General features: G+C 48.8%; 1 protein-coding gene and 1 long non-coding RNA gene across 2 annotated transcripts in view; one reads left to right on the top strand and one right to left on the bottom strand.

The window, feature by feature from the left end:
- Positions 1-18817, top strand: part of MN1 (MN1 proto-oncogene, transcriptional regulator) — a 40331-nt gene extending 21514 nt beyond the window's left edge. Inside the window, exon 2 of the mRNA XM_082203771.1 lies at positions 18473-18817. Coding sequence (XP_082059897.1) covers positions 18473-18657 — 185 coding nt within the window. The 3' untranslated portion in view covers positions 18658-18817. The remainder of the gene's footprint in view (positions 1-18472) is intronic.
- Positions 18680-20158, bottom strand: LOC309521385. The gene is made up of 2 exons (XR_014214634.1): positions 18963-20158; positions 18680-18930 (listed from the first exon to the last, which is right to left on the bottom strand). It is a non-coding gene; the product is annotated as an uncharacterized lncRNA (long non-coding RNA).
- Positions 20159-24909: the final 4751 nt, after the last annotated feature.

Raw genomic sequence — 24909 nt, 5'->3', positions numbered from 1 at the left:
TGATATTGTGAATTGTGGCAGGATAGTTAAGAAGTAGCCAGCCCAATAGTGCTGGATGCAGGTGTAGTTGATGTTGGCACAAAAGGTTCCTCACAGACACTGATTTGTTCAGTGTTATGTCTCTTCTCTCAGGCCCCTCCTTTTGGATTGGTTTCTCACAATTTGCTTTTGACTGAAGCTGTAGACACACCATAATTTTAAAATGGATAAAAAGCACACCGCTCCCAGAGAATCCTGGAAACTGTAGTTTCCTCTCACAGATCTTCACTTCCCAGCATCCTTAATAAACTACTGTTCCTGGGATTCTTTGAGGAAAGCCATGTGCATTAGATGTGTTTTATTTAAATGTATCTTGTGTGCGCAGCCAGCAGCAGCTCAACTCATTTGCTGCTACGCAATTTGTGCCGCTCCACAGCCCAGTTTCATCTCTGTTGCTTAGCTAATAGAGGAGCAGGGGCCACAGTTCAGGTGCCTGGGACATTCAGTGGCACACACCTGTTTCTGCCCCGTTAGGCTCTCAAAAGAGGATGTTCTTGTGACACAGCAACCTCCTGGTCTTTTTAGGGCCTTTGTGAAAAGGACGTGTTTAGTGACAGCCTCCAAACCTTTGAGCCCCCTCTGCTTGCTTCTTCCTGGTATATCACATTGACCCACGTGCATCTGTCTTCGTCTAGCTATTTTTGGCAGGCGCCTCTGCATAGAGGGCAAGGAGTGAGCTGCTGGGAAGGGATGAAGCGTTCAGGCCACACACCTGTTTGTGACTTGGTTGACCCGTCTTAAATGTCCTCTGGCCGTGGGAAGGAAGACAGGCCCGAGCTTTGCTTTAGAGCCACAGAGAATGGGTCCTCGGGAAAGCGGCAGGAGCCCCGTGGATGGAGAGACTGCTGGGTAACGTATGCAAGATAGTAAAAGTAAATAAGGGGGGGGGGTCTATCCCTAGCCCTGACCAAACTGCGGGAGGCAGTGGAAGACAGGAGTGCCTGGCGTGCTCTGGTCCATGGGGTCACGAAGAGTCGGACACGACTAAACAACAACCCCTAGCCCTTAAGACCATGGGTCCAGTCCAGGGCTTCAGCCAGCCTGGAACAGGAACCTTGGAGCCGTGTTTGGGGCATTTCTGTTTCAAAATAGCAAAATGTGACTGAGGAAGGATAATGCCAGTTCTGCATATTTTTCTGAGGGGACTGCGTCTTAATGTTGCTGTGTAGATTTACGTCATTAAATCAGAAAATAATTTGAGCGTTTGGTATCTCTTTGTAAATTTGTCTGTCGCTTATAGAGACATTTCTGAGCAGATCTTTTCCCACTGATAATTGTGCAGAGGAAGATGTGGTTGGCCTTCCAAGAGTGTGGAAATTTGGGCCTCCAGTTACAGGTTTTGCGGTTAACAGATAGACCTCGCACAGCTGCAGCAGCCAGACCCTGATGATATTGCTTTTGCATCTGAGCTGTTGGGAAATGGAGCCCTGGCTGTGCCTGCCTCCTCCTGTCTGCCCAGCCTGTTCGCGTGGCCTTGGGCAGCTTGTGTGTGCCAATGAGAGACGAGTGGAAATGTCAGGGGTCAAGCTGCAGACAGGCAGGTCAGCTTCAGCCACAGCCTTGCATAGTGCAGAAACAGGGCGTTCTCTCTGGGGAAGATTAACTCTTTCCAGCACTGCTGCTTACTAAAGAACGGCAAGCTGCTGAGCGCGAGTGAAGGACAGGCTTCGCCTTGCGCTGCACTCTCTTGGTTTGCACAGTAACTGGGATCAAAGTTTTGCTGCATCTCCACATTGGACTTGAAAGACCCCAGGGTGTGACCATCTAGGTAGCCTTGTAGCTTTGGGCTTATGCACCTTTCCTATGCACTTTAAAGCTCAGTCGGAGCAAAAAGCATTCTGTGGAAAACCGAAATGGACGTTTGCTCTAACTGAGTGCTAAGAGCAGGTTTTCATGGGTAAAGCTCCAGAGTGAAAAAAGCCCACCACTTGGACATGGAGCTTTAAAGCACGGACCTGTGCCTGGAAAGAGCAGAGCAAAAGTGTAAGTGTGGACAAGCCCTTAGTGGATCCCGAGACACAGGAGCTGATGTTGCACCTTTGTCCCAGGGGTGTTAGCAGATGCTGGGATAAATCTCCATTGACCCTCTTTGTACAGCCCATTTGACCAAATTTCTAAGTCCTTTTTGATTTCTGACCAATGTTTTTCATAGTTATCTTTGAATAAATTCAAATTTTTAGCCGTCATGTTAACCCCTAGATATTTCACCTTTTTAACCACATTTAAGTCTGTCTCCTTCTGAAACCTTTCTTTTTCTAAAGTTGTCAATTTTTTCCCCAAAACCTTAGTTTTCTGCTTATTTAATTTAAATCCCGCCACCCGACCAAATTCTTGAATCAATTCTAACACCCTTTTCGTACTAGATTCTGGCTCCTGTAATGTCAAAACCAAGTCATCTGCAAAAGCTTTAAGTTTGTACTGTTTAGCTCCGACCTGAATTCCTTCAACCAACCGGTCCCCTCTGATCATGTTCAAGAGCACCTCCAGGACCAAAATAAATAACAGTTTGGGGGATCTTAAAGCATGCTATGAGACCATATGGCTTTCACAAGATGGGCAAAGCCTCACTTGAACCATCCTGACTGACTTAGGGATTTTAAAGATGCTTTCTGTAGGAAATGCACAATGGTTTTGTGTAACTGGAAACACAAATACCTTACTCAGAAAATAGCAATACTTTGGCTGAATCCGTATTGCCTGTTTCTTTTTAAAGCCCTCATGCAGCAGCAGTCCCTTGTGGGGGCAATGTCTGATGCTGCAGCTACAGTTGCATTTGAAAGTTATTCAAGAGGTTATTCAGCCCTTGTATATCAACGGGGAACGGGTGGAGAGGGTGGCGGAATTCAGGTTTTTGGGAGTGACTATGGATCAGGGCATGACTTGGAGCGCAAATACCACTGCTCTGGTGAAGAAGGCCCAGCAGAGAATTTATTTCCTCAGACTTTTAAAAAAGAACAATCTGAGTGAGAGACTGCTGGTGTCCTTCTACCGAGGCTCCATAGAGAGCATACTTACATACTGTATTTGTGCTTGGTTCTCCAGTTGTACAGCTAGGGAGAGGAAGGTGCTCCAGAAGGTCATAACCACAGCCCAAAGGATTATTGGTCACCCTCTCCCACCTTTGGAAGAACTGTACGGTTCCCGTTGCCTTAGGAAAGCAAACAACATCCTGCAGGATCCATCTCACCCGGGATACAGTCTGTTTGCACTACTGCCTTCTGGCAGGAGGTATAGAAACATCAAGTCAAGGACAAATAGACTGAAAAACAGTTTCTATCCAAGAGCTGTGGCCTTTTTGAATGCTGTAAATCGATAGTGAGACCTGAGAGTTTGATGGGTGTGGGTGTGGGTGTGGTTGGAAGGTGGTTTGTTTGGTTGTTGCTGTTGTTTTGCTTTTGTTGTTTTTAAGGGATGGCATCCAATTTCGTTGCACTTGTGCAATGTTGCACTAGTGTAATGACAATAAAGAATCTATCTATCTATCTATCTATCTATCTATCTATCTATCTATCTAAGAGGTGAAGACTTGAGGAAAAATAGGGTGAATCACTTCTTGTCTGAAATGAAGCAGGGTGCAGATTAGGAACTATTAAGAATTGCCAGCCCCCTTGATCCCTGTTCCAGGTTATTAGGGTATGATTGGGGCATGGAGGGTAGTCTCACAGGCTGATACCTTGCAACTCTAAACCTCTTCTTAGCAAAGATTCCCTGCCTGGATGGCGCCAGCCAGAGTGGAGGGCTGATTCTTACGTGTTGCTTGAGGAAATTGACGTTTCCTACATAGTTGTAGTTTTTCTTGTTCATTTGTTTCAATCTAGGCATCTCTTCCCATAAATGTCTCAAAGTGACTTAACAAAAAATTGGAAGTAGAGTGCAAAATACAGCGTTAAAATCTGACATGCTGTTTGTCCTCTGATGGGCTTCACTTCTGAGAGCTCATCCGCAATGAATGCGAGTCCTGAGCCTCGAAAGCATGGAGTCCGAGAGGTTTTCCACTTGTCTCATGCTTTCTAGGCACAGGTCTGAGCAGTTTTGCCTTTGCCCTGCCACTTTCCCCAGGAAAACCCGCTCTTCAGTGATAAACTGGAACAAACAGCAATCTGCAGAAAACCTCATTGCTATTTGCTCAGATTCAGGGCTAAACTGCAGGTTTTTCCAGGGGAAAATGACGAGACAGACAGTGTGGATGAGCCCTGATATCATACAGACAGTTGAGAAGGTTTTCAAAATCATAAAACAAATCCCTCTAAACCCCCATAAACTCAGTCACCAAACAAATGCCCCCCAATACCTTCAACTGCTTCAGAAGGGTGAGGGGAGAGTCTCCATCAGGCAGACTGCCTTGCCTTACCCTCTAGTCTCTGCTTCTCAATTTGTATTGTATCATTTTATGCACTGTGGCTTGCCGTTGTTTTATTGATTATATTTTAGAAATTATTTATTGTAACTGTGGAGTGGATTTCTGTTTAACTTTTATGTGTTATTATTATTTAACACTTTTCTAATGATTGTTGAATGTTACTTTTTTGATGTAGGTTGCCTTTTTTAAAGTTTTATTATCACATTTTTGTATTGCATTAGATTGTCATAAGTTGTACATTTTTTGTTTCTTCAGCTTGTAAACCGCCTTGAGTATTGTAAGATAGAAAGGCGGTATACAAATTAAAAGATGATGATGATGATGATTGTCAGGGGTTCAGGAGCAGAGGCGAGGGCAAGGGAGGAAACAGAGAGCGAGGGGGAGGAGTCCGAAGAAAAGATGAGTGATGACGACGACCCGAGATCTCCGAGTCTTTCCAGTGAATCGGAAGATTCACAGAAAGGAGCGCCAGTGGCCAGAGCAAGGGGGGAGCCTAGGGGGACACCCCAGGAAGAAGGGACCAGAGGGGGTTCAGAGAGCAGCAGTTGGAAATCGGGGCCAGCGTCCCCAACAGAGTGCAGTGGAGAGGAAGGGCGCCAGGTATCGAGTTCCGGCGGCTCGCCGCAGGGGGGAGGACATGAGTCAGGAGTGGCCACACCTCCATCGGGGAGCGAAGAAACGGTCAGGCGGAAAGTGGAAGGTTGGGCGCGCGCGCCAAGTTCAAATGCACAGGAAGGCGGCGCAGTAAGCAGCCCGGAAAGGGAGCCAGGTCCTAAAGCCCGCCGCAAGGAGACAGAAGGGTCCGGGGGTCAGCGTCAGAAGAGTCCCGGAAGGAAGAGACCACGGGGGGCAGAGGGACCCAGAGAAGAACGGTCAGGCGGAAAAGGTGGAGTAAGGCTAGGGTATTAAGTTGGTGTACAGGAGGCGGGGACTCAGACGGAGCTTCCCCGGTCTAGCTTCTAAGACGTAGGGCGGCACGCTGCAGCTTGGAAATGGAAACTGTAACTCAATAAAGACTTTTATAAAGTGAACGCTGGCTAGCGTGATCCTCTGTGAGCTAGGATCTGGAAGCAGCCCTGACAATGATGAACACTCCTATGTCTGGGAGAAAGGTCTTTTGCTTGATGCCAAAAAGATGACTGTGTTGGCACCACTTCATCAGGATTCCTACAGAAGGCATTTCATAGGTGGAGGACAATGCCTCTTGTAGCCAGCCTCTGAATTGCTACCAAAATGAAGGGCTTCTGAAAATGACAATTTAGTCGACTTAGTCACTTTACACAGAGGATGACCTCAGATGTTCCACAAGATGTTGGTCCTTAGCTATACAAATCAGAAGTTTGAGTTGGACCCACAAATGAATTGGCAGCTGATGCAATTGAACTAGAATCAGATGTTATGTACTCCAATCATGTGGCCTGTTAGGAATCTTGTCACTGAATTCTGCACCAGCTGCAGTCCCTGAATAGTCTTCAGAGGCAGCCCCTCATACAACGCATTGTTGTAATCCATCCTAAAGGTTGCCAAGTCACAGGCAACGGAGGTCACTTGCTCAGAGTGCTTCCTAATGGTTGCCATTACCTGGCTTTCTCCCCATGTATTCAGTTTTCTGGACTTTCATTTTCCCTCCAAGGTCCATAATATTCTGCTTCTCAGTGTGAGAGGCTGTCGGGAGCAGTCAGTGATATACTTGAGTAGTGTACCCTATTCACTATTTAGGTAAGGGGAAGCATTGGAAAGAGTAAATAGGACAGAAACATGACAGGGAAAATGTTGCCCTATGGCAGTGCAGTTCAGAGGCTCCGGCTTTGTTTTGGAATGCGGTGGTTATGGTTAAAATATTTTTTAAATTGGCGGAATACAATTTCAAACTGATATAAGTTGGTGAGATATGAAACCATCTTTAATCAGGAGGAGATACTGATAGCAAAGGAGTAGGGTGGCTCCAACATCCTCACACTTCCCAGGTTGCACCGCATAGCCTCTTGTTAAGTTGGCATGTGCTAATCTCACTGGCTAAGTACACTGGGAGCCCCTGGAGGAGTCTGTGTCCATTCTGCTCTTCTTGATCATGTGGCTGTCTCTTTGCTTTAGGCAAGCCAGGTTGGCAAGCTTCACTCTCTGTTTAGGAAGGGAGTCCCATGTGAGGGGCCTTTTCATGTTTGAATTGAAAGCTGCCTTTGAACTCCACGTTACTCTGCAGGGAATTGTCTCTTTCACCTAAAAGGCACCACGGCAGAGCTTTCTATGGGAAAACGTCTTTGGGGTGTTGTGGTGACCAGACGTTAGCCACACCCTGCTTGTCACGCAACATCCAGCCTCTTCTTTTGCAGTACACGAATCTGTGGCTAGGGCAATGTCCCACCTGCAAGATGATGTTCTTAAAAGTTGCTGAAGGTTTTCAATGACTAGCTCTCCAGTGGCTGGGATGGGGGGATGTTGGGGCAGCAAAAAGTCAAGCATGAGAATGGAGGTTCCTGCTGTCCATCCTCTTTGATGGGCTTCCCTTCTTATGGCTCACCCACACTTCCGCCTGTCCCCTGCCTAGAAAGTACAGGGCCATGTGTGCTTTTTGTTTGGCCTGCCACTTTCCCTGGGAAAACCCGCTGTTTACTGCTTAAATCTGAACAAACCTCAATCTGCAGAAAAATCAATGGGCGTTTGTTCCGATTCAGCAGTAAACAGCAGGTTCCTCTGAGGCAAAGTGGCGGAAGAAGCAGAAATGTGGACAAGACTTCAATGTCAAGAAGATGGCAGCTTATTTCAGGTGGGCTGGATATTTAAACAGACGTAAATGCTGTCCCAAACCAGTAGATACAAAGTTGAGAATTGGAGGTTGTTTAGGTAACCAGTGCTGAATAGTTTTTGGTTTAGACAAAATACTTGCAGGCCACGAGTGCCTCCTTTCAATTTCTGCTATGGGGTGTGAGAGTAGCTGATTGGCCAGAATGTGAGGAAATGGGTGTGGTCTGCTGGGGGCACCCAGTGCACTCTGGGTGGTGGCTGCTTCTGAAATGCTGAACGTGGCCGCAGAGCCTGAAAGACAAATGTTGCCCCATCACAAGAGAGGCTCCAGGCACCTTTCCATGGCGTTGATTCATGAGCCTTGGGTTGCTGGTGTGTATGCTCTGACCAAGAAACCGTGGGGGGGGGGGAGGTCCTGAGCCAGATTTCGAGGGAGGCTGGGTGGTTGTGTTCATCTTTTGCCCTCTTGGTCATCCTATTCAGAACTGCTTTCGCTGCACCTTCTATTTGCACTGGGTAGAAAGCTTCTCTGGGGGGACGTTTCTGATGGGAGCAAAGGACTAGAACTCCCTTCCTCCATGGCCATGGCCCCAACACAGCCACAAAAAGGCTATACATACAGTGTGACGAATCATCACACACAGCTTTTCCTTTCGCTTTGCCTGTTGAGCACGAAAGAACTGTTGCCTCCTTTTGTGTGTGCAGATGTTGGCCTCTGCCTGGAGGGACAGCCTGTGCTTTTCCACTGCTGCCTGAAGGTGGATGTGCGAGAGCCAGTAAAGAGCTCCTTCCTCTGTGCCCTTCTCTGCCTTGTAAGCCTGTGGGAAGTATCGGGTTTTCTTCTTTTTCCCTTTGGCTGGTAAATGGAAGAGCAGCAGCTGTGCCTTTTTGGCCCTGGGCGCCTGTGTGTGTGATGGGGATGAGGTCAGCCACTGCTGGTTTGGGTGCAAATGCAGCCTGTCTTCATGGCACCCTCCCTTTCTTCAGCGTCACAGGCTCTTCCTTTCCAGACCTTGTCAGTCCTCCTCGGTGGAGTCAGAGAATCAGAGAATCAGAGTTGGAAGAGACCACAAGGGCCATCGAGTCCAACCCCCTGCCAAGCAGGAGTCAGTGAGGTTGCCTCCCACCTTTGCTCCTTCCTTTGCCTCCTCCATGCAGAGTCTCCAGCAGCAGTGCCAGCAGGAGAAATTCGCTGTTCGCCCTCCCACCGCTGTTAGGCCAGCCTTCCACTCTGGGTGGAAATACAAACCAAAACGACTTAGTAGGAACATACTCCCAAGGCGTCTTAGTTTCCAGCAGGTCCCTGCTATCTGCTGGTATCTGGTTTTCTCGGCAAAAGCCAAGGGTCAGCAGCTCCTTTCCAGCTTTTGGAGCCTGAGAAGCAAAACAAACATCCTTGCAACATGGCCTGATACACATGCTCTCTCTAGAATCTCAGGCAGCACCTCCATTAATCATCCTGTCGGTGAAGGAAGAGCCTTTGAAGATTAGAGGACACTTGCCAGGGCTGACAAGAGCTGCTGCAGGAAGGGCCAGGCACAGAGGAGGCGGCATTAAGGATAAATGGGCTCCTTCCCAATGCAAGTGTGTGCATTCATGTGGAGGGGGGGGGGTCCCACCCAGGTTTCCCTCCCAGGTTTCCCTCCCAGGTTTCCCTCCCTCTCCCGTCTCCATAGTGAGTGATGATGACTGCTAATACCTCAATGACTGGAGCAGGGGAGAATGTCCCACTATGCATCACCACAGCGTCTGCTAAAGAGCCTTTTGCTTTCTCTAGAAAAAGTGGTTTTTGCAGAGTGAGTGGCATGGCTATAAAAATGCTTCTTCCTGGCCTTTGGAGTGCAGCCAGTTCCTAGGCAAGCCAAGTGTCTCATGGCATGATGCTACTGTTTCAGATGTGTCTCTCGTTGTGGGCTTAAGACATGCTGAGCATACGGGAGGATCAGAAACCCAGATTTGAAGCATGCACTTACTTAGGAGGAGCTGTGTGTGCCTCCTTGAGCACTGGCCAGAGGTGCAGCAAAAGCATCTCCATCCGGCAGCGGGAGGCTGAACAACTGGAGGGGGAAATGACCCATGCAAAATGGTTTTGAATGGCTACAAGTCACGCTGACTGTATGCCACCTCCAAGAGTCATGGTCTGCCTCTGTGATGGACTACATGGAATTGGCGGAAATGACTGGCAGAATCCGAGACCAGGGAGAAGAGTCGGTGGAATAAGATTGGAGGAAATTTAAAGACTATTTACAGAAATATTGCAAAATTAAGGAATGTTAGAATAATAATAATAATAATAATAATAATAATAATAATAATAATAATAATAAATTTTATTTATATCCCGCCCTCCCCAGCCGAAGCCGGGCCTGAGCTAACAACAATAATAAAACAACAATAATAAAACAGTATAAACGTATAGCATAAACAACACTCTAAAATCATTCATTATAAAATTACTTAATTCAGGCCACTGGCAACCACTGGGCCAGAGCTCCGCGAAGATTGCCGAGGGAGGGAGTCAGGCTGTGCCCTGGCCAAAGGCCTGGTGGAACAGCTCTGTCTTGCAGGCCCTGCGGAAAGATTTCAAGTCCCGCAGGGCCCTGGTCTCTTGTGACAGAGTGTTCCACCAGATCGGAGTCACAGCCGAAAAAGCCCTGGCTCTAGTTGAGGCCAGCCTAACTTCTCTGTGGCCTGGGACCTTCAAGATATTTGAAGACCGTAAGTTTCTCTGTGGGGCATACCAAGAGAGGCGGTCCCGTAGGTACGGGGGTCCTAGGCCATATAGGGCTTTAAAGGTTAAAACCAGCACCTTAAACCTAATCCTGTACTCCACCGGGAGCCAGTGCAGCTGGTATAGTACCAGATGAATGTGATCTCGCAGCGAAGACCTCGTAAGGAGTCTCGCTGCAGCATTCTGCACCTGCTGGAGTTTCTGGGTCAGTCTCAAGGGCAGCCCCACGTAGAGCGAGTTACAATAATCCAGTCTGGAGGTGACCGTCGTGTGGATCACAGTGGCTAGGTCAGGGCGAGAGAGGTAAGGAGCCAACTGCTTAGCTTGGCGGAGATGGAAAAATGCCGCCTTTGTTATAGCTGCAATCTGCGCCTCCATGGAAAGGGAGGTGTCGAAGATTACACCCAAACTCTTAACGGACGGTGCTGGCACTAATTGCGCCCCCGCAAGAGATGGGAGTTGCCCCCCCCAATCCCATATCGCCCCGTCCTAGCCACAGGACCTCTGTCTTCGAAGGATTTAGCTTCAACCGGCTCCCACGTAACCATCCAGCCACAGCTTCCAAACATCTGGTCAGTGTGTCTGGGGCCGAGTCACGATGGCCATCCATCAACAGATAGAGTTGGGTGTCATCGGCATACTGATGGCAGCCCAGCCCAAAACACCGAACAAGCTGGGCGAGGGGGCGCATAAAGATGTTGAAAAGCATCGGGGAGAGTATCGCACCCTGAGGCACTCCACACACCAAGGAGTGACGCGATGACAGTTCCCTCCCAAGCGCCACCCTCTGTCCCCGACCAGAGAGAAACGAGCACAGCCATTGAAGCACTGTGCCCTGGATCCCCACGTCGGCAAGGCGGTGGTCCAGGAATTCGTGATCAACCATGTCGAAAGCTGCTGACAGATCTAGAAGAATCAGCAGCCCCAACCTGCCTCAATCCAGCTGTCTACGAAGATCACCTGTTAGGGCGACCAGAGCCGTCTCGGTCCCATGACCAGCGCGGAAGCCGGACTGGAATGGATCCAGAGCCGATGTTTCATCCAGAAACCCACCAAGCTGTTCAGCAACCGCTCTCTCAATCACCTTACCCAGGAACGGAAGATTCGAAACCGGGCGGTAATTGGATAGATCTAAGGGATCTAATGATGTTTTCTTTAAGATCGGGCGCACCACTGCCTCCTTCAGTTCCCCTGTGAATGTCCCCGTGCCAAGGGACAAATTGATGATATCCCCCAGGAGGGCCCGCACCTCGTCTGGACACGCTCTAATCAGCCAAGACGGGCACGGGTCGAGAGGACAGGTGGTGGGCTTTCCAGCTTGGAGGAGTCTGTCCACATGGGCTGGGGATATCCGGTCAAAGTGGTCCAATACTGGGCCCGAGGACAGTTGAGGGGCCTCCAGTTCCTTTATTGTATCCAAATTGGCAGGGAGGTCATGGCGGAGCAACAAGACCTTCTCCGCAAAAAAGCTCGCAAATGCCTCACAGCTAAGTGTCAAATTGTTATTTAAATTTGGCTGTCCCTCAAGGGACTTTAAAGACCTGATTATACTAAATAATTGGGCTGGGCGAGAGCTAGCGGATGCAATGGAGGCCGAGAAGTAAGACTTCTTAGCAGCCTTCACCGCCATCTCGTAGGTTTTCATAAAAACCCTATAAGATGTTCTTGAGGCTCCGTCACGGGCACCCCGCCATACTCGCTCTAGCCGTCTGAGGTCCCGCTTCATTTTCCGGAGCTCCTCGGTAAACCAGGGAGCCCGGTTTCTGCGGGGTCACAGAGGGCGCTTAGGTGCGATCTCATTGATGGCTGCCAGGAGCTGGGTATTCCAGCCCTCAACAAGCTCAGTCAATGAGTCGCCAGGGGGAGAAAGGTCCCACAAGACTTGGTGGAATCTATCAGGGTCCATCAGCCTCTGCAGGCGAGCCCAAATTGGCTTGCCACCTAAGCAGGGTGGGGGTGGAAAGTCAATCCTGGCTTTCAGAGCGTAGTGACACCATGGCACCTTCATCAAAGGAGACATGATCACATCTATACCGACGCCAAAGATCAAATCCAGCGTGTGGCCTGCTTGATGTGTGGGGCCCGGAACAAACTGGGAGAGCCCTAGTGTCGCCATGGAAGACACCAGGTCCAGAGCCTGTGAGGAGGGAGTGGCATCAGCATGGATGTTGAAGTCCCCCAGTACCAATAGGTTAGGGAACTCCAAGGCCTAGCCGGCCACCGCCTCCAGCAGGCCTGACAGGGTGGCTGCTGGTGCGCTAGGTGGCCGGTACACCAGCCAGACAGCCAAGCTCTCCTCGGAGCCCCACACTAGGCCAACACATTCAATGCCGGGGATCGATGGGGATGGTAGAGCCCTGAAAGCACAATCTTCCCGGATTAATAATGCCACCCCTCCCCCCCCCCCGGCCCACAGTCCGCGACTGGTGGAGGACGGAGAAACCCGGGGGCGCCATCTCTTGTAAGGTAACTGTTTCCCCTTCGCGCACCCAGGTCTCCGTCACACAAGCCAGGTCGACCCCCTGCGAGGTGAAGAAATCTCGCAGGGTGGCGGTTTTGTTGCCTATAGACCTGGCATTGCACAGCACCAGTGACAGAGGTGAGTAATCCTTGCTCACCCTACCCTCGTCCCTTGGGATGGGGCGCAGATTGGAAGGGGTACGAGCGTATCCATATCTCGATCCCCTGATGTTGGATTGAAGTTAAGTGGTTTCTAGCTGTAATGGTTTAAAAGAATATGGAAAAATTGGATTTTTAATAGGTAAAAATTTAATGTTATAATATATTAAGATTAAAGATCAGGATAATAAGGAGGGAAAGGAATTGCTGAACTAATAAATTGAACTGGAATACAAAAAAGGGAGGTATGAGGAGGTCCGGGAAACAAGTAAATGAAAGATAAGTGATGTAAAGATGGAATTATTTTTAACTGTTTTTTATTTCCTACTTTTTCTTTTTTCTTTTTCATCATGTAATATTGTGAAAACTTTAATAAATATTTATTAAAAAAACCAAAAAAACAAGAGTCATGGTCTGCCTCTGATGACCAGTCGCTGAGGAACATGCGGGGGGGGGTGGGGGGTGGGCTGTTGCACTGCTGTCCTGCTTGTGGGCTTCTCAGAGGCCTCTGGGTGGCTGCTGTAGGAGCAGAAGGTTGGGCTCCTCGGGCCTTGAGTCCATTCCTTCAGGGAGGGAGCAAGGAGAGCCTCTTGGAAGGAGCTTGTGGGAAGGAATGTAGTTTCTGCTGCTGTTGTAAATGGAGAGGAGTGTAAGCTTCTGCTTCCAGTTTTAAAAATGGTGTGGTCATTTCAGAAAGTGCTGTGTGGGACAGTGGTGGGTGCGCATGGCGCATCTCCTTTGCCTGGCGTTGACCGTGACCCCTTTGCGGATGAGCCTTTCTGTTCAGTTGCAAGAGCAGATTGCTCCGTTGGTGTGAAAGGCAGCGTGTAGCTTGTGTCGGTGTTCTGTCCTCTGAGTATTCTGTGGTGTGCACAGATGCACAGTTAGGTGTCCAAACCAATATGTCAAACTGTCACGGGGGAGACTTAGTGAAAAAGATCTTGTCCTAAGGCAGTAATTTTAATAGCGAGATGCAGCAGCAGCAGCCCTGGAAGCCACTCCCACTGGGGAGCGCTTGGCCTTGTGAACCAAAGCGCATGACTGGGGGGGGGAGGAGGGGGGGAGTCTCCCAGAAGATGGGGCTTGAGCCTTCAGCCTTAACCTTAATCAAGGAGCTTCACGGTTGGCTGGCCACAGAGGGCCGAGTGCCATCGGCCAGCCCCACGCTGGGCTGGGAGGATGCAACTCTGGCTCAGCTGACGACTGCCTGTAGCTGCAGGGCTTTGTCAGAGCCTTCTGAGAGGTGCAAGGGATGAGCCTTGAAGCAGGTCTCTTCCTCCTGCGAGAGCAAGTTGACAGCGCTGGATGGCCAGACCTTGACCAGGCTCACAGTTGCTCCTTGGTTGTGTGTGCGTGCATGCGCCTGTGCTTCTGCCGCCTCCACCCCCCCCATCGCTTCGGAAGAAAGAGACGGCTTCTGGCCTTCCTGCCATGTCTCCTGTTGCCTTCATTAAGCTGCTGGTAGGCTCATAATTCAACATTCCTTGCAGGTGGTGATGTGTGAGATGCCTTCTTTGCTGGCAGGTGATATTTCTGAGGACTCGTGGCCTTGTGTGCTGCTTCTTCCTGCTCCTTGCAGAAGCGGAAGAATGCGTGTGCCTGAGGCTCCTTCTGAGGGCAGGTGCTCTGAAGAGAGAAGCAAGGCCTGGCTCTCTCCTGCACCCTGTCCAGTTTCCCTCCTGGTAGCAGCAGCACTGCCTCTTGACTGCTGCCACAACGAGTGCTAAAGCAGAGCCCCCGTCCCCCTCCCCACTGAGCATCCTGGCCCAGGGTGTGCCTGGACTCTTTGTCCCCACGTCCTTCTCTGTGCCGCTCTGCCTTGGCAGACCCCACCCTGAGAAGAAAGGGTTTGTGGGCTTGTCTTTGGCCTCACGTTCTCCTTTGCAGCCCCGTGGCCCCAGCACTTCCTTGGCTCCTTGCTTTCCCGCCCCCTGCCTCATTGTTCTGCTTCCCTTGGTCTCCCTGATCCTCAGCCAGCGTTCTGGCCCCTCCCTGGAGCTCCCCCTTGCTCCCCCTCTGTGGCTGCCTTCTGGCTTCCTGGAACGTCTTCTCACCTCCCTTTCAGCCTCCTCTGCTGATGCTGCTTGTCTTCACCTGCCTAAGCCTCTGTGAGAGTTTTCTCCAGCCCAGCTGACCTTTCATTCTCTTACAGAAGCTGGCTGTTGGCAGTCTCATGTTTTTAGAAATCTTCACTGAGCATGTCAAAATATCCCTAAGAACGTAGGAAGAATCCTGTTTGGATCAGGCCAAAGGGGGCCCATGTATTCCAATGTCCTGCTTCCCACTCAGCCCCCCTGATGTCTCTTGGGGGGGGACCCCTGCCCCGCCCACAAGCAGGATATGAGTGCAGTAGGCATCTCCCAGGTTCAGTCCCCAGCAGCTAATATTCAGGGCCTGTGGGAAGGTAATACGCAGCCATCGTGACTGGTCGTCTTTGCCTCTGATATACCTTGTGTGGCATCGCAGCTGCTCAGCTCCTTGCTGCTACAGGCATTCCTGCCACAGAACCCTTCAGTGCACTAAAAGGAGAGTGCAGGTGCTCTTTAGAAATGCCACAGAGCTGCTTGCTGTGGTGGAGAAGAAGGCAGAGAGGATACTGAGAAGGCCGACAGATGGACCTCCTTCCCCTTTGCCATTGATGTGGCCAGACTTTCATGAGGCCACATTTGTGGTGGGATCTTTGGCTTGAGCGGCACAGTCAGCGTGGATCCTGTCACTAGTCTGCCAGCACTGATGGAGGCAGTTTTGTGTTTATGTGGGACCAAAAGCTCCATGGGAGGATCAGATGGGAGGTTTGCACAATCCCCAGTGAGATCAGGGCATAAGGTTTTTTAATAGCAAAACTTGCTGCCGCCGCCGTTTTCAGCCATCTGGTTAGTGAGTCTGAATAGGCACCCCTAGTTTGTGGATTTCTCTATCAAGGAGTGGAGAGGCCTAGATTTGGTGGAGTGGTGGGATGGAAATATTAAAAGAAAATAGTAAATAATAGCTGCCAGTGTTGAGCAGACTCCAAGGCTTAACCTCCCTATCTCCCGTTCTCTGGGAAACCCTCATACAAATATCCACCAAGCCAATTCACTTAAAACCCAAGACAGGATTGTGCCGTCAAATTTGGCACAGTCTGATGTTCTTGTGATCTCCTGAGCTCCAATTAGGACCATGAAGGAAAGGAAGAATGGACTAGATCAGTTGGGGCCCACGTGTGTTCTTGGCTGTACAACTTGTGCTGATTTGAACTCTTCTCTCACTCATGAGACTCGGGCAGGGTGGTATGGTATTTTAAAAGGTACAATATATAATAATGAAAAATGACCTGTTTTTATTTAACTTTGTCACCAAGTGTCTGCTTAGAAAACTCTTGCATTGTGCTCTGGCTAATCTCTTCAAGGCTGTAGGGAGCTCTGGAACTGCAAAGCGGCCTTCAAGGGGGCGCTTTCCTGCTTTTTAAATGTGATGACAAGTGTGAACTGCTGTGTGTGTGTGTGTGCGCGCGCGCGCAAAAGAGTCTGCATTTCTAGGCCTGGGTCCAGGCTTTCCAGGTCTGGGTCCAGGAACTTTTATTTTTGCCTTAGTGCTTTCCCTGCAAAAGCCCACTCTTTAGTGGTGAAAACAATTCCACGGAAAACCTGAATTGATGTTTGCTCTGATTCAGCAATAAATATTGGGTTTTCCTGGGGAAACCAGTGGGGCAAAAAAAAAAAGTGGACAAAGAAGGTGTGTGGATGTGCCCTTAGTTTTGATAAAGGGAGGCAGTTCCTAAGCTCCACAGGAACCAGGTTTGTTATTCTAGAGGCTGGATTCTGGGGGGAAAACAGCAATAGAAAAAATAGCTTCTTGGGAACCTCATCTTTTCCTTTCCAAGTTTCTATCCCTTATGGCTAAAAATGTATGCTTGAAATTGTGTGCACAGTCCTTGGGGGAATTCTAGAAGCCAGAAGCCCAAACTTGATGTTACCTATAATGTGCAACTGTCACCATTCACATCCGTTCGCCATCTCCCCTGGGAATGTCTAGTTGAAGCTGACATGCAGCGTGATGCCATTGTGTTCAGCTTTCCCCTGCCCTTGCACCACTTAATTGGCTACTGCTGCCTATGTATTTGGATGGGGGGGGGTGCTGAATGCTGAACTCTGCGACATCATGTCATGAGTCTGATTCAGCTGTTGGAAGTTCCCAGGAGAGGTAGGGGAGAAATGCAGATTGGCCACCTGCACCAGGGAACGTCCCATTTGGCCCAAGGTGGCAGCTCCATGAGATTTCCAGTAGTTTGGGGATAGAGGCAAAGACACACACACACACACACACCGCCGCCGCAAGACAATAAAGCAAGAATGAATTATGTAGAGAGAAAACAAAATAAGTTATGCAAAGTAAGAGAAATTTACTCTTTCCTTGGCACAGAGTTTGGTTTTTCTGGGTGTGGCAGTTGCCATTGTTTGTGTGGTGAGTGTGCAGCCTGTGGCTTAGGGTGACATTCATTATTTGGAGCCCCAAGAGACTTTGGATTTCCCATCTTGAGGGGAGAATAGAGGCAGGGCAGGACCTGCAGTTGCTTTCAAAGGCAACCTGAGATGCAGGCAGCTTCTTTCTGGTGACCATGTGCTCCAGGTAGGGATAAGGGAGAAATCTGATCGGTTTGCATTTAAAGTTTGATCTGTGGAACTGCTACTGTTACAGATGCAACATAATGCTCATTCTGCACTTGCAATAAATCTTTTACTGTGGCAGCACCTGCACCTTAGAACTCCCCGCCTGCTGATAGGCATGTGTCTTTGCTGCATTCTTTCGGACCCTGCTTAAAACCTTTTTGTTTAGTCAAGCCTATCCAGACATGTAGTTAAATGCATTTTGTCTTTCTTTACCTATTGCAGATTTTAAACGCTTTCATATATGCTTGTTTAAAACTTTTCTTTTTACTGAGAATTTTAATATTTTATTTATATTATAATAAACTGCTTAAAGGGGTTTTCCCTGCACAATCAAGCGGCATATAAATTATGTTGTTAAAATAAAGGTGAACCTACCAAATTCACATGAAACAGCCATCCTTTTACATCCACACTTCTCTAAATTTTGCAATGCAGTTCTCTCGTCAAGTAATGTGAACAAAAATGAGTAATGCTAGCCTGCATAGGAATGCATGTATTAGTGAAAATGGCTTTGCAGAAATGTACATATGGTAAAATTCCATACAAACATTAGCAGAAATCCACTGATGAATTTTCATGAGGACTTTTTTTAAAAAAAGCAAACTAATGAGAAAATATGGAGAAATGGACAAATTAGAAAGTGAAATTGGCAGATTTGCCCATCCCTCATTTCCAGTACCGTCTGAATTTGGTCTTCAGGGCAGGGGTGGTGGTGGATTAGGCTGGGTGGGGAGTGGATGGGCACCCGTGTTTCTGCTTCTCTCTCACCCAGAAAGTGCCGTAATTCATCACTGCTAGCATAGCCTTTTGCATAATAATCCCAGATTGTGAAATGTTTGCTTTTTATTTTGATACCTTCAGGGTTTGCTGCCTTGAGATATGGGTATTATTGTCAAGTGTGTAACTTCCTTTAATAAAGAGATTAAAGATACAGTGCAAGTGATTCAGATTTCTTTAGTTTTAGGGACAAAAGGCTAAGCAGAACCTTGCTGCATAAATGCAGCTTCTGATTTATTTGATTTCTATAAATTTCTATAGCACTGTACCAAATGATGCACAGCTTGGGGCAACAGAACAACTCCTGTGGACCCTTTGGCTCCCTCCCTCCCACTCCTGCCACACTCCCCTTCCACCCTTCCTTCCTGATAGATGTCATTGACTCCCCTCCTCCTCCTCTTCCCACATTCCTTTCCCTTCTTCTTCCAAGAACATCCCAACTGCTTGAGGCTGCCATCAGAAGCCTGAGAACATTGTGCATTGAGTTATTTCTGTTGTTGTTGCTGCTGCTGCTGCTGAGCTGACCATAACCTCTCTGTCTACCCTCTGCAGCCCACGACATCCCCTCAAGCAAGTCCTCGGCCGCGACACAGAGTGGCAGCCATTTGCAGTGCCTTTCTGTCCACTGCACGGACGACATGGGCGAAGCGAAGGGCCGGACTGCGGTGCCAACGTGGAGATCCCTGCACTCGGACATCTCTAACAGATTTGGGACTTTTGTGGCTGCCCTGACTTGAAGAAGAAGTGGGGGGGGGAGGATCTTTTCTTTTCTTTCTTTTTTTGTTTAAAGGGCCACTCCTGCGAGTCGGACTCTTTTTCTAGGTTGGTACCTGCTTAGCGGCATAGAGACTGGAAAGGGTTAATTTAAAATAAAGCTCACCTTGATTTTTTAAAAAACATCTCTCACCATGGTATGTTCCTACTGCTAACCCATCTGTAAGATGCGTCTGCCTGAAAGATGGGTGCCCACCCACAGGAGGACTGATTTCGGCTGCCTGGCTAGCTGAGGCCTTCCTTGTCTCTCGGTATGTTGTGATGAGGCAAGATGGTTTTACTTTGTACACATTCCCCCGCCATGCTTTGTTCTGTCCTGATTAAAATGCTCCTCAAAGTGAAATTGCCACCCTAAAGCCACCGAATGGATGATGAGCTTTTGTGCATCTCCTGCAAGCCAAACCTGTAATGCTCAGTCCAGGATTCAGCCTGTGCTGTTTCTTTCCAGAGAGCGAAACTAGGAGGAGAGGGGGAAGGGGGGATGCAAGCTGCTCCCCCCCCCCCATTCCTGCTGCCTGTCTGCTTTTCTGTCGCAGAGTCTCATCCCCACTCTTCTTGGAGCAGCCAGAGGGCCAGGCAGAGCCACTTGCCCAAGCAGGGGACAGAGCCGTGTGTCTCCGTGGCAGCGTCCCTCCAAGGGCACCGATTCTCACCCAAGGCCTGTGAGCAAGCAGAGGGTGCTTTTCCTTCTTCCTCGCTCCTGATGCTGCCGGCCACCTTGGGAGTGGGACAGTTTGTCTCGGCTGAGCTCAGTGTTGTTCCTGGTTGTGTGACAAGTGTATGCTTCCTTACAGGCTTGCATTGCTAAAGCAATTGAAACAGGGATTTATTAAATTTCATTTTAAAAACCTATTGTCATCCTGTGGAACTGGGCTGAGGCAGCTGAGGGCAGGAGCGGCTGCCGAATCCTTTGGGCTCTTCCAGGGCAGGGCTAAGCTGTGACCCTGTGGCAGAGCCGAAAAGCTGGGCAGGCCCCACTCTCTACCGTGCTGCTGGAAAGTGCTAGTTTCATTAGTGTCCCCCCCCCCCGTCTCTGTCCAATGAAACTAGCATTTGCTGCAATCCACTGGCCATCATCATTTGGGGCAGATTTAGCACAGGCCAACCAACCATTGGCTGGAGTCTAATGGAGCCCCCAGTTTTTCGAGGAGTGTTTCAGAGGAGCGCATCCTGTGCCATTAACCCAGGGAACCCTAAAAAGAGATGTCACGCAAGTTGTGTCCCTCCCATCACTTTTAAGTAGCATTGGCACTACTGAGTGGCTTTTTCCAGTCCCTCTGCCTCTAGGGTTTGAGCAAGGCCAGCGCAAGACATTTTGCCCCCTGAGGCAAAGGGGCTTTTGAAAGAAGCAGGGGGTCTGAGGTTCTGCAGAACCTCCCGGCTGACCATGCCTTGCTCTGGTGAAGAATCCTGGGGAACCTAGGTAATTTGGCAGACTGGGGCATTTGGGACCAGGGGATCTTAAATTTTAAGAGTAGCACAAGCGCTCTCTGGGGCCACCTCACTAGAATATGTCACTGCAGAAGGACCTTGCTCAGAGCAAGTCCTGGGTGGTCCAGTGCCAGCAGCAAGACCTATGGGAGCACTGATGGTCCATTTGCTCCTGGGGCACTAGATGGTGGGCATGCGCAGGGCAGACTGGCATAGGGTGTGCACATTTGCCACCCCTCCCAGTCCACTGCCTGAGGCAACAGTTGCTGGGTGGTTAACAAATGGACTGGCCTTATTTGGGCAAGTGTGTGTGTGAGAGAATTTGGAAAGGCCCTTAGAAAATGCCAAAAATGTGTTGGTAAGGCCACATGAGATTTAGAAAGCTGCTTGAGTGATGTGGGTGTGTGCCACAGTCTGCAGTCCCTTTTGTGATCCAGTTCCTGCTGCTTCCATCTGTGCACTTCAAGGGCTCTCCTGTCTGTCTGTGCCTCCCACCCTCCTTTCTCTCTCTCATGCCCACATGAGACCCCTTCTCCCCTCCCATGGCGCTAATACTGCATGGGCCAGAAGAGGCAGGCTGAGCATGATTCGCAGGCTGAACACATTTTGGATTCAGAAGGGTGAATTCCATAGCCAGCTTTAAAGCAGGGTGCCTGTCGTTTTAGCTACTTGAAGCTGTATGGGCAAGTGGTCACTGGCTGGCATTGCCTTGATTCTCTGAAGGGAGGATCACAGCAAAGGGAAACCCTAAGGTGTCAAGGATTTGTTGGTCTTCAGATCAGCCGTCCCCAGAAAGAGCCTGTTAGCTTCCACCTGTATGGGCCATTGCTTTTCAGGCACAGGCTGTTGCTGCAGCTTGATCTCCTCCCAAGCTCTTGGGGGCCCCCCAACCATAATACTGTAAAGCCGTGTAAATGGTGAGGTAATGGGAATGGAAAGTTGTGGAGTGGGAAGGCACCTCCTCTGCCTGCTTTTGGGCAGGGTGTATTGCAGCTAGGAAGCAGCAGTCCCCAGCAAGTCTATGTTCTTTGCTGTTGGCCTTTCCTGGGATGAAGGAAAGGCCCCTTTGGGCTCTGGGCAAGGCAGTTCTTTCAACCTTTGCCTCACTGACTGCATTTTCCTAACTTTCTGTTTTTCTTCTGGTTAGTTTCTTTTAATTGGAGGAGGCTGCCTCCTCTTTCTTAAACCCAAGAAATTCAAATGAAGGCATTTTAAATGTCTATTCAGATTTGTGTGAAATTATTTTCATGTAGCTAAAGCTAGATTTTACATTTTCTTCTTTTCTCCCTGCGAGATTTGCAACTCCAGGCCAGCCGGGGAGTCTTTGGTCCCTTCCACATGACCTGTTCACTGAGCATTCGTTCTGACTTGTGTCCAGGATGGGTAATGGACATGGTGTCATCCAGCAATCATCCCATGCTCTCCTGTGTCTTTGGCCATCATGCTCCTTCTCCTGAAAAGTCTGGTTTTAAGGGCAGTGGGAATTTGGTTTGTGACTGAATCCCCCTCCCCCTCTGTTGCAGGAGGCAGATCAAAACACTGCCTTACAGGAATGAACTTGTCCTCCTTGCTGCAGGCACATTGAAGAGAAGGAAGCAAGGCCTGCTGGGCAGGAGATCTGCTCCTCGGAAGGGCTTGGGTTTCCACCCTCTGGGCGATGGGCCTGGGGAGCAGAGCTGGAGGAGCCCCCCCCCCCCTTGAGACCCTGCAGATGAGCTGCTGCCTGGAGTCCCAGTCTAGGAGCACTGTTGGCCTGGGGACATTCCCATCAAACCACAGAAGATTATTTTAAACAACATTAATTTGTTTTCTTTTTAAAATTATGCTTTCTTGAACAATCACCACAACTGAAATTTTAAGTGTTTAAAGAATACAAAAATTATTAAAGAATAAGAAATTAATAATGATAACAAAACAGGAACTTTAAAAACCATCCAGTAGATTAAACTCTCATTCAGGCAATTTGGTGGGGGGGGGGGGAAAGAAAGTTTCCAAATTGAAATCTTTTTCATTGCCAGAAAGTACTTTTGCAGCTAAATAAATGGATCTCAGCAAACCCCTGCTGACAGCTTCCTGTTTGGTACCCACCCCATGCAAGTTGGAAATCACAAGAAACTGGCTGTAGACCCTCGTATTGGGGAGAGATGGCTGGTAGGTTGCTTGCCCTAATTGGCACTTGGGCAGGGAGGATAGTCTGCTTTCATGGCAGCCAGAAAATCCTCTCCAAAGCTGGATGCTCCACCGACCAGCCTGGCTGTTCCTTCTGAAAAGCAGGGCTTCTGTCAGAACTGTAATCAGGTTAATTTGCTCTGACATTGGTCTGAGTCTCTGCACACGCAGAACCCTCTTTCCTTGAATTCTTAGATTTCGCCTCACTTCAATAGGAAGTCCGGAACCGTTCAGCAGAATTCTTTCTCTCGCGATGAAAACTGACCTACAATAAACCAGAAACATTGGACAACTCATTTCTGCAGAGAGATTCTAAGATGAAATTTCAGGGGACTCCCACTTTGCTGCTTTGTCTGTGTTCACCACCCCTAAAACAACTGCAGCTTTAAAAACGGTTTTTAAAGACAAAATGATGCTATTACTTTGTATTGAATCTAATTCCTTAAAAAGAAATCCCTTCCCCAATCCCTGACAAATCCTTACTGCATAGCAAATTCAGCCTGACAAACATTATTGCACATGTAAGATATGAATGTGGAGGGCAATCTGTAATCTACCCTTTCCCCTCCCTCCTCTCGCCCCCCTCCCCTTTCTGGAATTTTTGTTTAAATTCATTTCTCAATGCTTGGTTGGAAGACTGTGACAAAAGCTCATGAAAAGTGAGTGTTATTTTTTCTTTTTTAAAATATGTAAAGTGCAGTCTTCTGTATTCATGCATATTGTATATATCTGTATATGTTTTACTGAGCAACTAAATAACAATAAATATGATGTTAATGGTGACTATTGGATATTTTTGCCTTAAATTGTGTATATCTTCTCTCCTCCTCCGATGTTTTGGAGTGCTGCAGGGAGCGTGTTTCTTTGTCCTCTTCTCTGCTTGTTGGCTAGCTTTGCCAAAAGAGAGGGGCAAGGGCAACATGCGCTCGCTTATCTAGAAGGGCTGGGTGGGTCTGGCCAAAGCTCATCTCTGCCTCTTTTGGCCCACAAGGGGGTGGGGCCCTCCTCCCTCCCAGCTGTAACATGTCAACACCCTTTCATAATGTGCTTGTTTGAGACCAAATGTTTCCAGCTTCTCCTCTCTAAATGGGGCATCCCCCTCTCTTTTTCACTGCCACCCACATCTGTGCCAATCAAGGAATTCCATTTTGATGATTTTAACCTTTTCTTTCCGCAGATCTCCAAGAGTTATAGCGATGCCATTGCTGTTAGCATAGTAGGCGGGCCAAATAAAGTAAAATCTGCAGGGCAGGTGTTTGCAGATACTGGGATCCTTTGAGATCAAAGTGGTGAGGCAGAGTGGGAGCAGGAAAGTAGAGATAAGACGTGTCTCCGATAGTTTATCTTGCAGCAGCACCTGCATCCCTCCTAGATCAGACTAAAGGCATGTCCAGCCTCCACTTCCCTACAGTGGCCAAGCACATGCTGTCAGCAAACCTACAGACAAGACATGAGCACTATCGCCCCCTTGGGCCTGATCCAGCAAGCCTTTCTTCCGTTCTGGAAGTAGCGCACAGCAGTCACAACTGTAGCCTTGGAGAGGCTTATTGCCCATGAAGTTGTCTAATTGCCCTTTGAAAAGCCAACTTAAGTTGGTAGCCACCATTACAAAGCAAGCAGGTTCCATCATACTTCCTCTCAGTCTTGAATATCCCTCCACATACTTTCATGGGATGACCTCAGCTTCTAGTATTGGGATGGAGAAACCCAAAATGTCTCCATGCACCTTCTCCACACTATGCATTGCTTTATGGACCTCTATCATGTGCCCCCTTCGTTGCCTTTGAGGAAAGAAACAAAAAACTAAAAAATGTTGTTGCTTTTGCTGCTGTCTTGGACCAGGAGGATCTCCAAAATGCCTGATTCAGTTGGACAGGCCCCTCTCTGGAGGTCCTTTTGTCTGGGCTATTCGGCCTCTTTAGCCTTTATTAGAAGACCTAGAACCTCTTTAGTACAGTGTGCTTGATAAAGGGTGGAACTCCTTTTAATATGCAGTAACTAGCAAAATGCAGACATTGTGTAAATTTGGGGGCTAAGGGCTAAAACTTTTGTTTTCCTCCTGAAAAACCTGTGGGTTTCCGCGGATTGACATTTGTGCCAATTTAGCACTAGAGAGCAGGTTTTCCATGGACAGCGGCACGGCAAAGGGGAAACTGCTCAGACAGGTGCTTTCTAGCAATGGGACAAGGAGAAGTGTGGCTGAGCCCTGAGTCTGTCTACAATTTTCCTCACATCCCTCCAAGTCCCAACCAGTTTTGGAGGCAATCCAGGCAGGCATGTCAGAGGGATGGATGGGGTCCAGTGGCTTGATAGGCATGCAGGTCATGATCTGCACGGATCAGCGGAGGAGAAGGCCCTCTGTCTCTGTGTGAACACCTGCCAGCGAGTGAGCCAGCTGGTGTGAGGGGGCCTGGATTGAAACATTTTAAAAAGAAATGCCCCATGGAAATCTCCCCCTAATAGTTGTGAAGAGCAGGTTTGCTCTGTGCCTGTTCGGACCCCTGTTTCACGTGCTGCTAACTCAGGATGGGCATCTAGTCTCCTTCCTCCCAGGGGGATAGGTAAAGGGACCCCTGACCATTAGGTCCAGTCGTGGCCGACTCTGGGGTTGCGGC

Source organism: Podarcis vaucheri, assembly GCF_965113315.1.
Source record: "Podarcis vaucheri genome assembly, chromosome: 16".
Taxonomy (NCBI): Eukaryota; Metazoa; Chordata; class Lepidosauria; order Squamata; family Lacertidae; genus Podarcis; species Podarcis vaucheri.
Note: the sequence above shows the minus strand (reverse complement) of the source record. Positions and strands in the feature narration are given on the sequence as shown.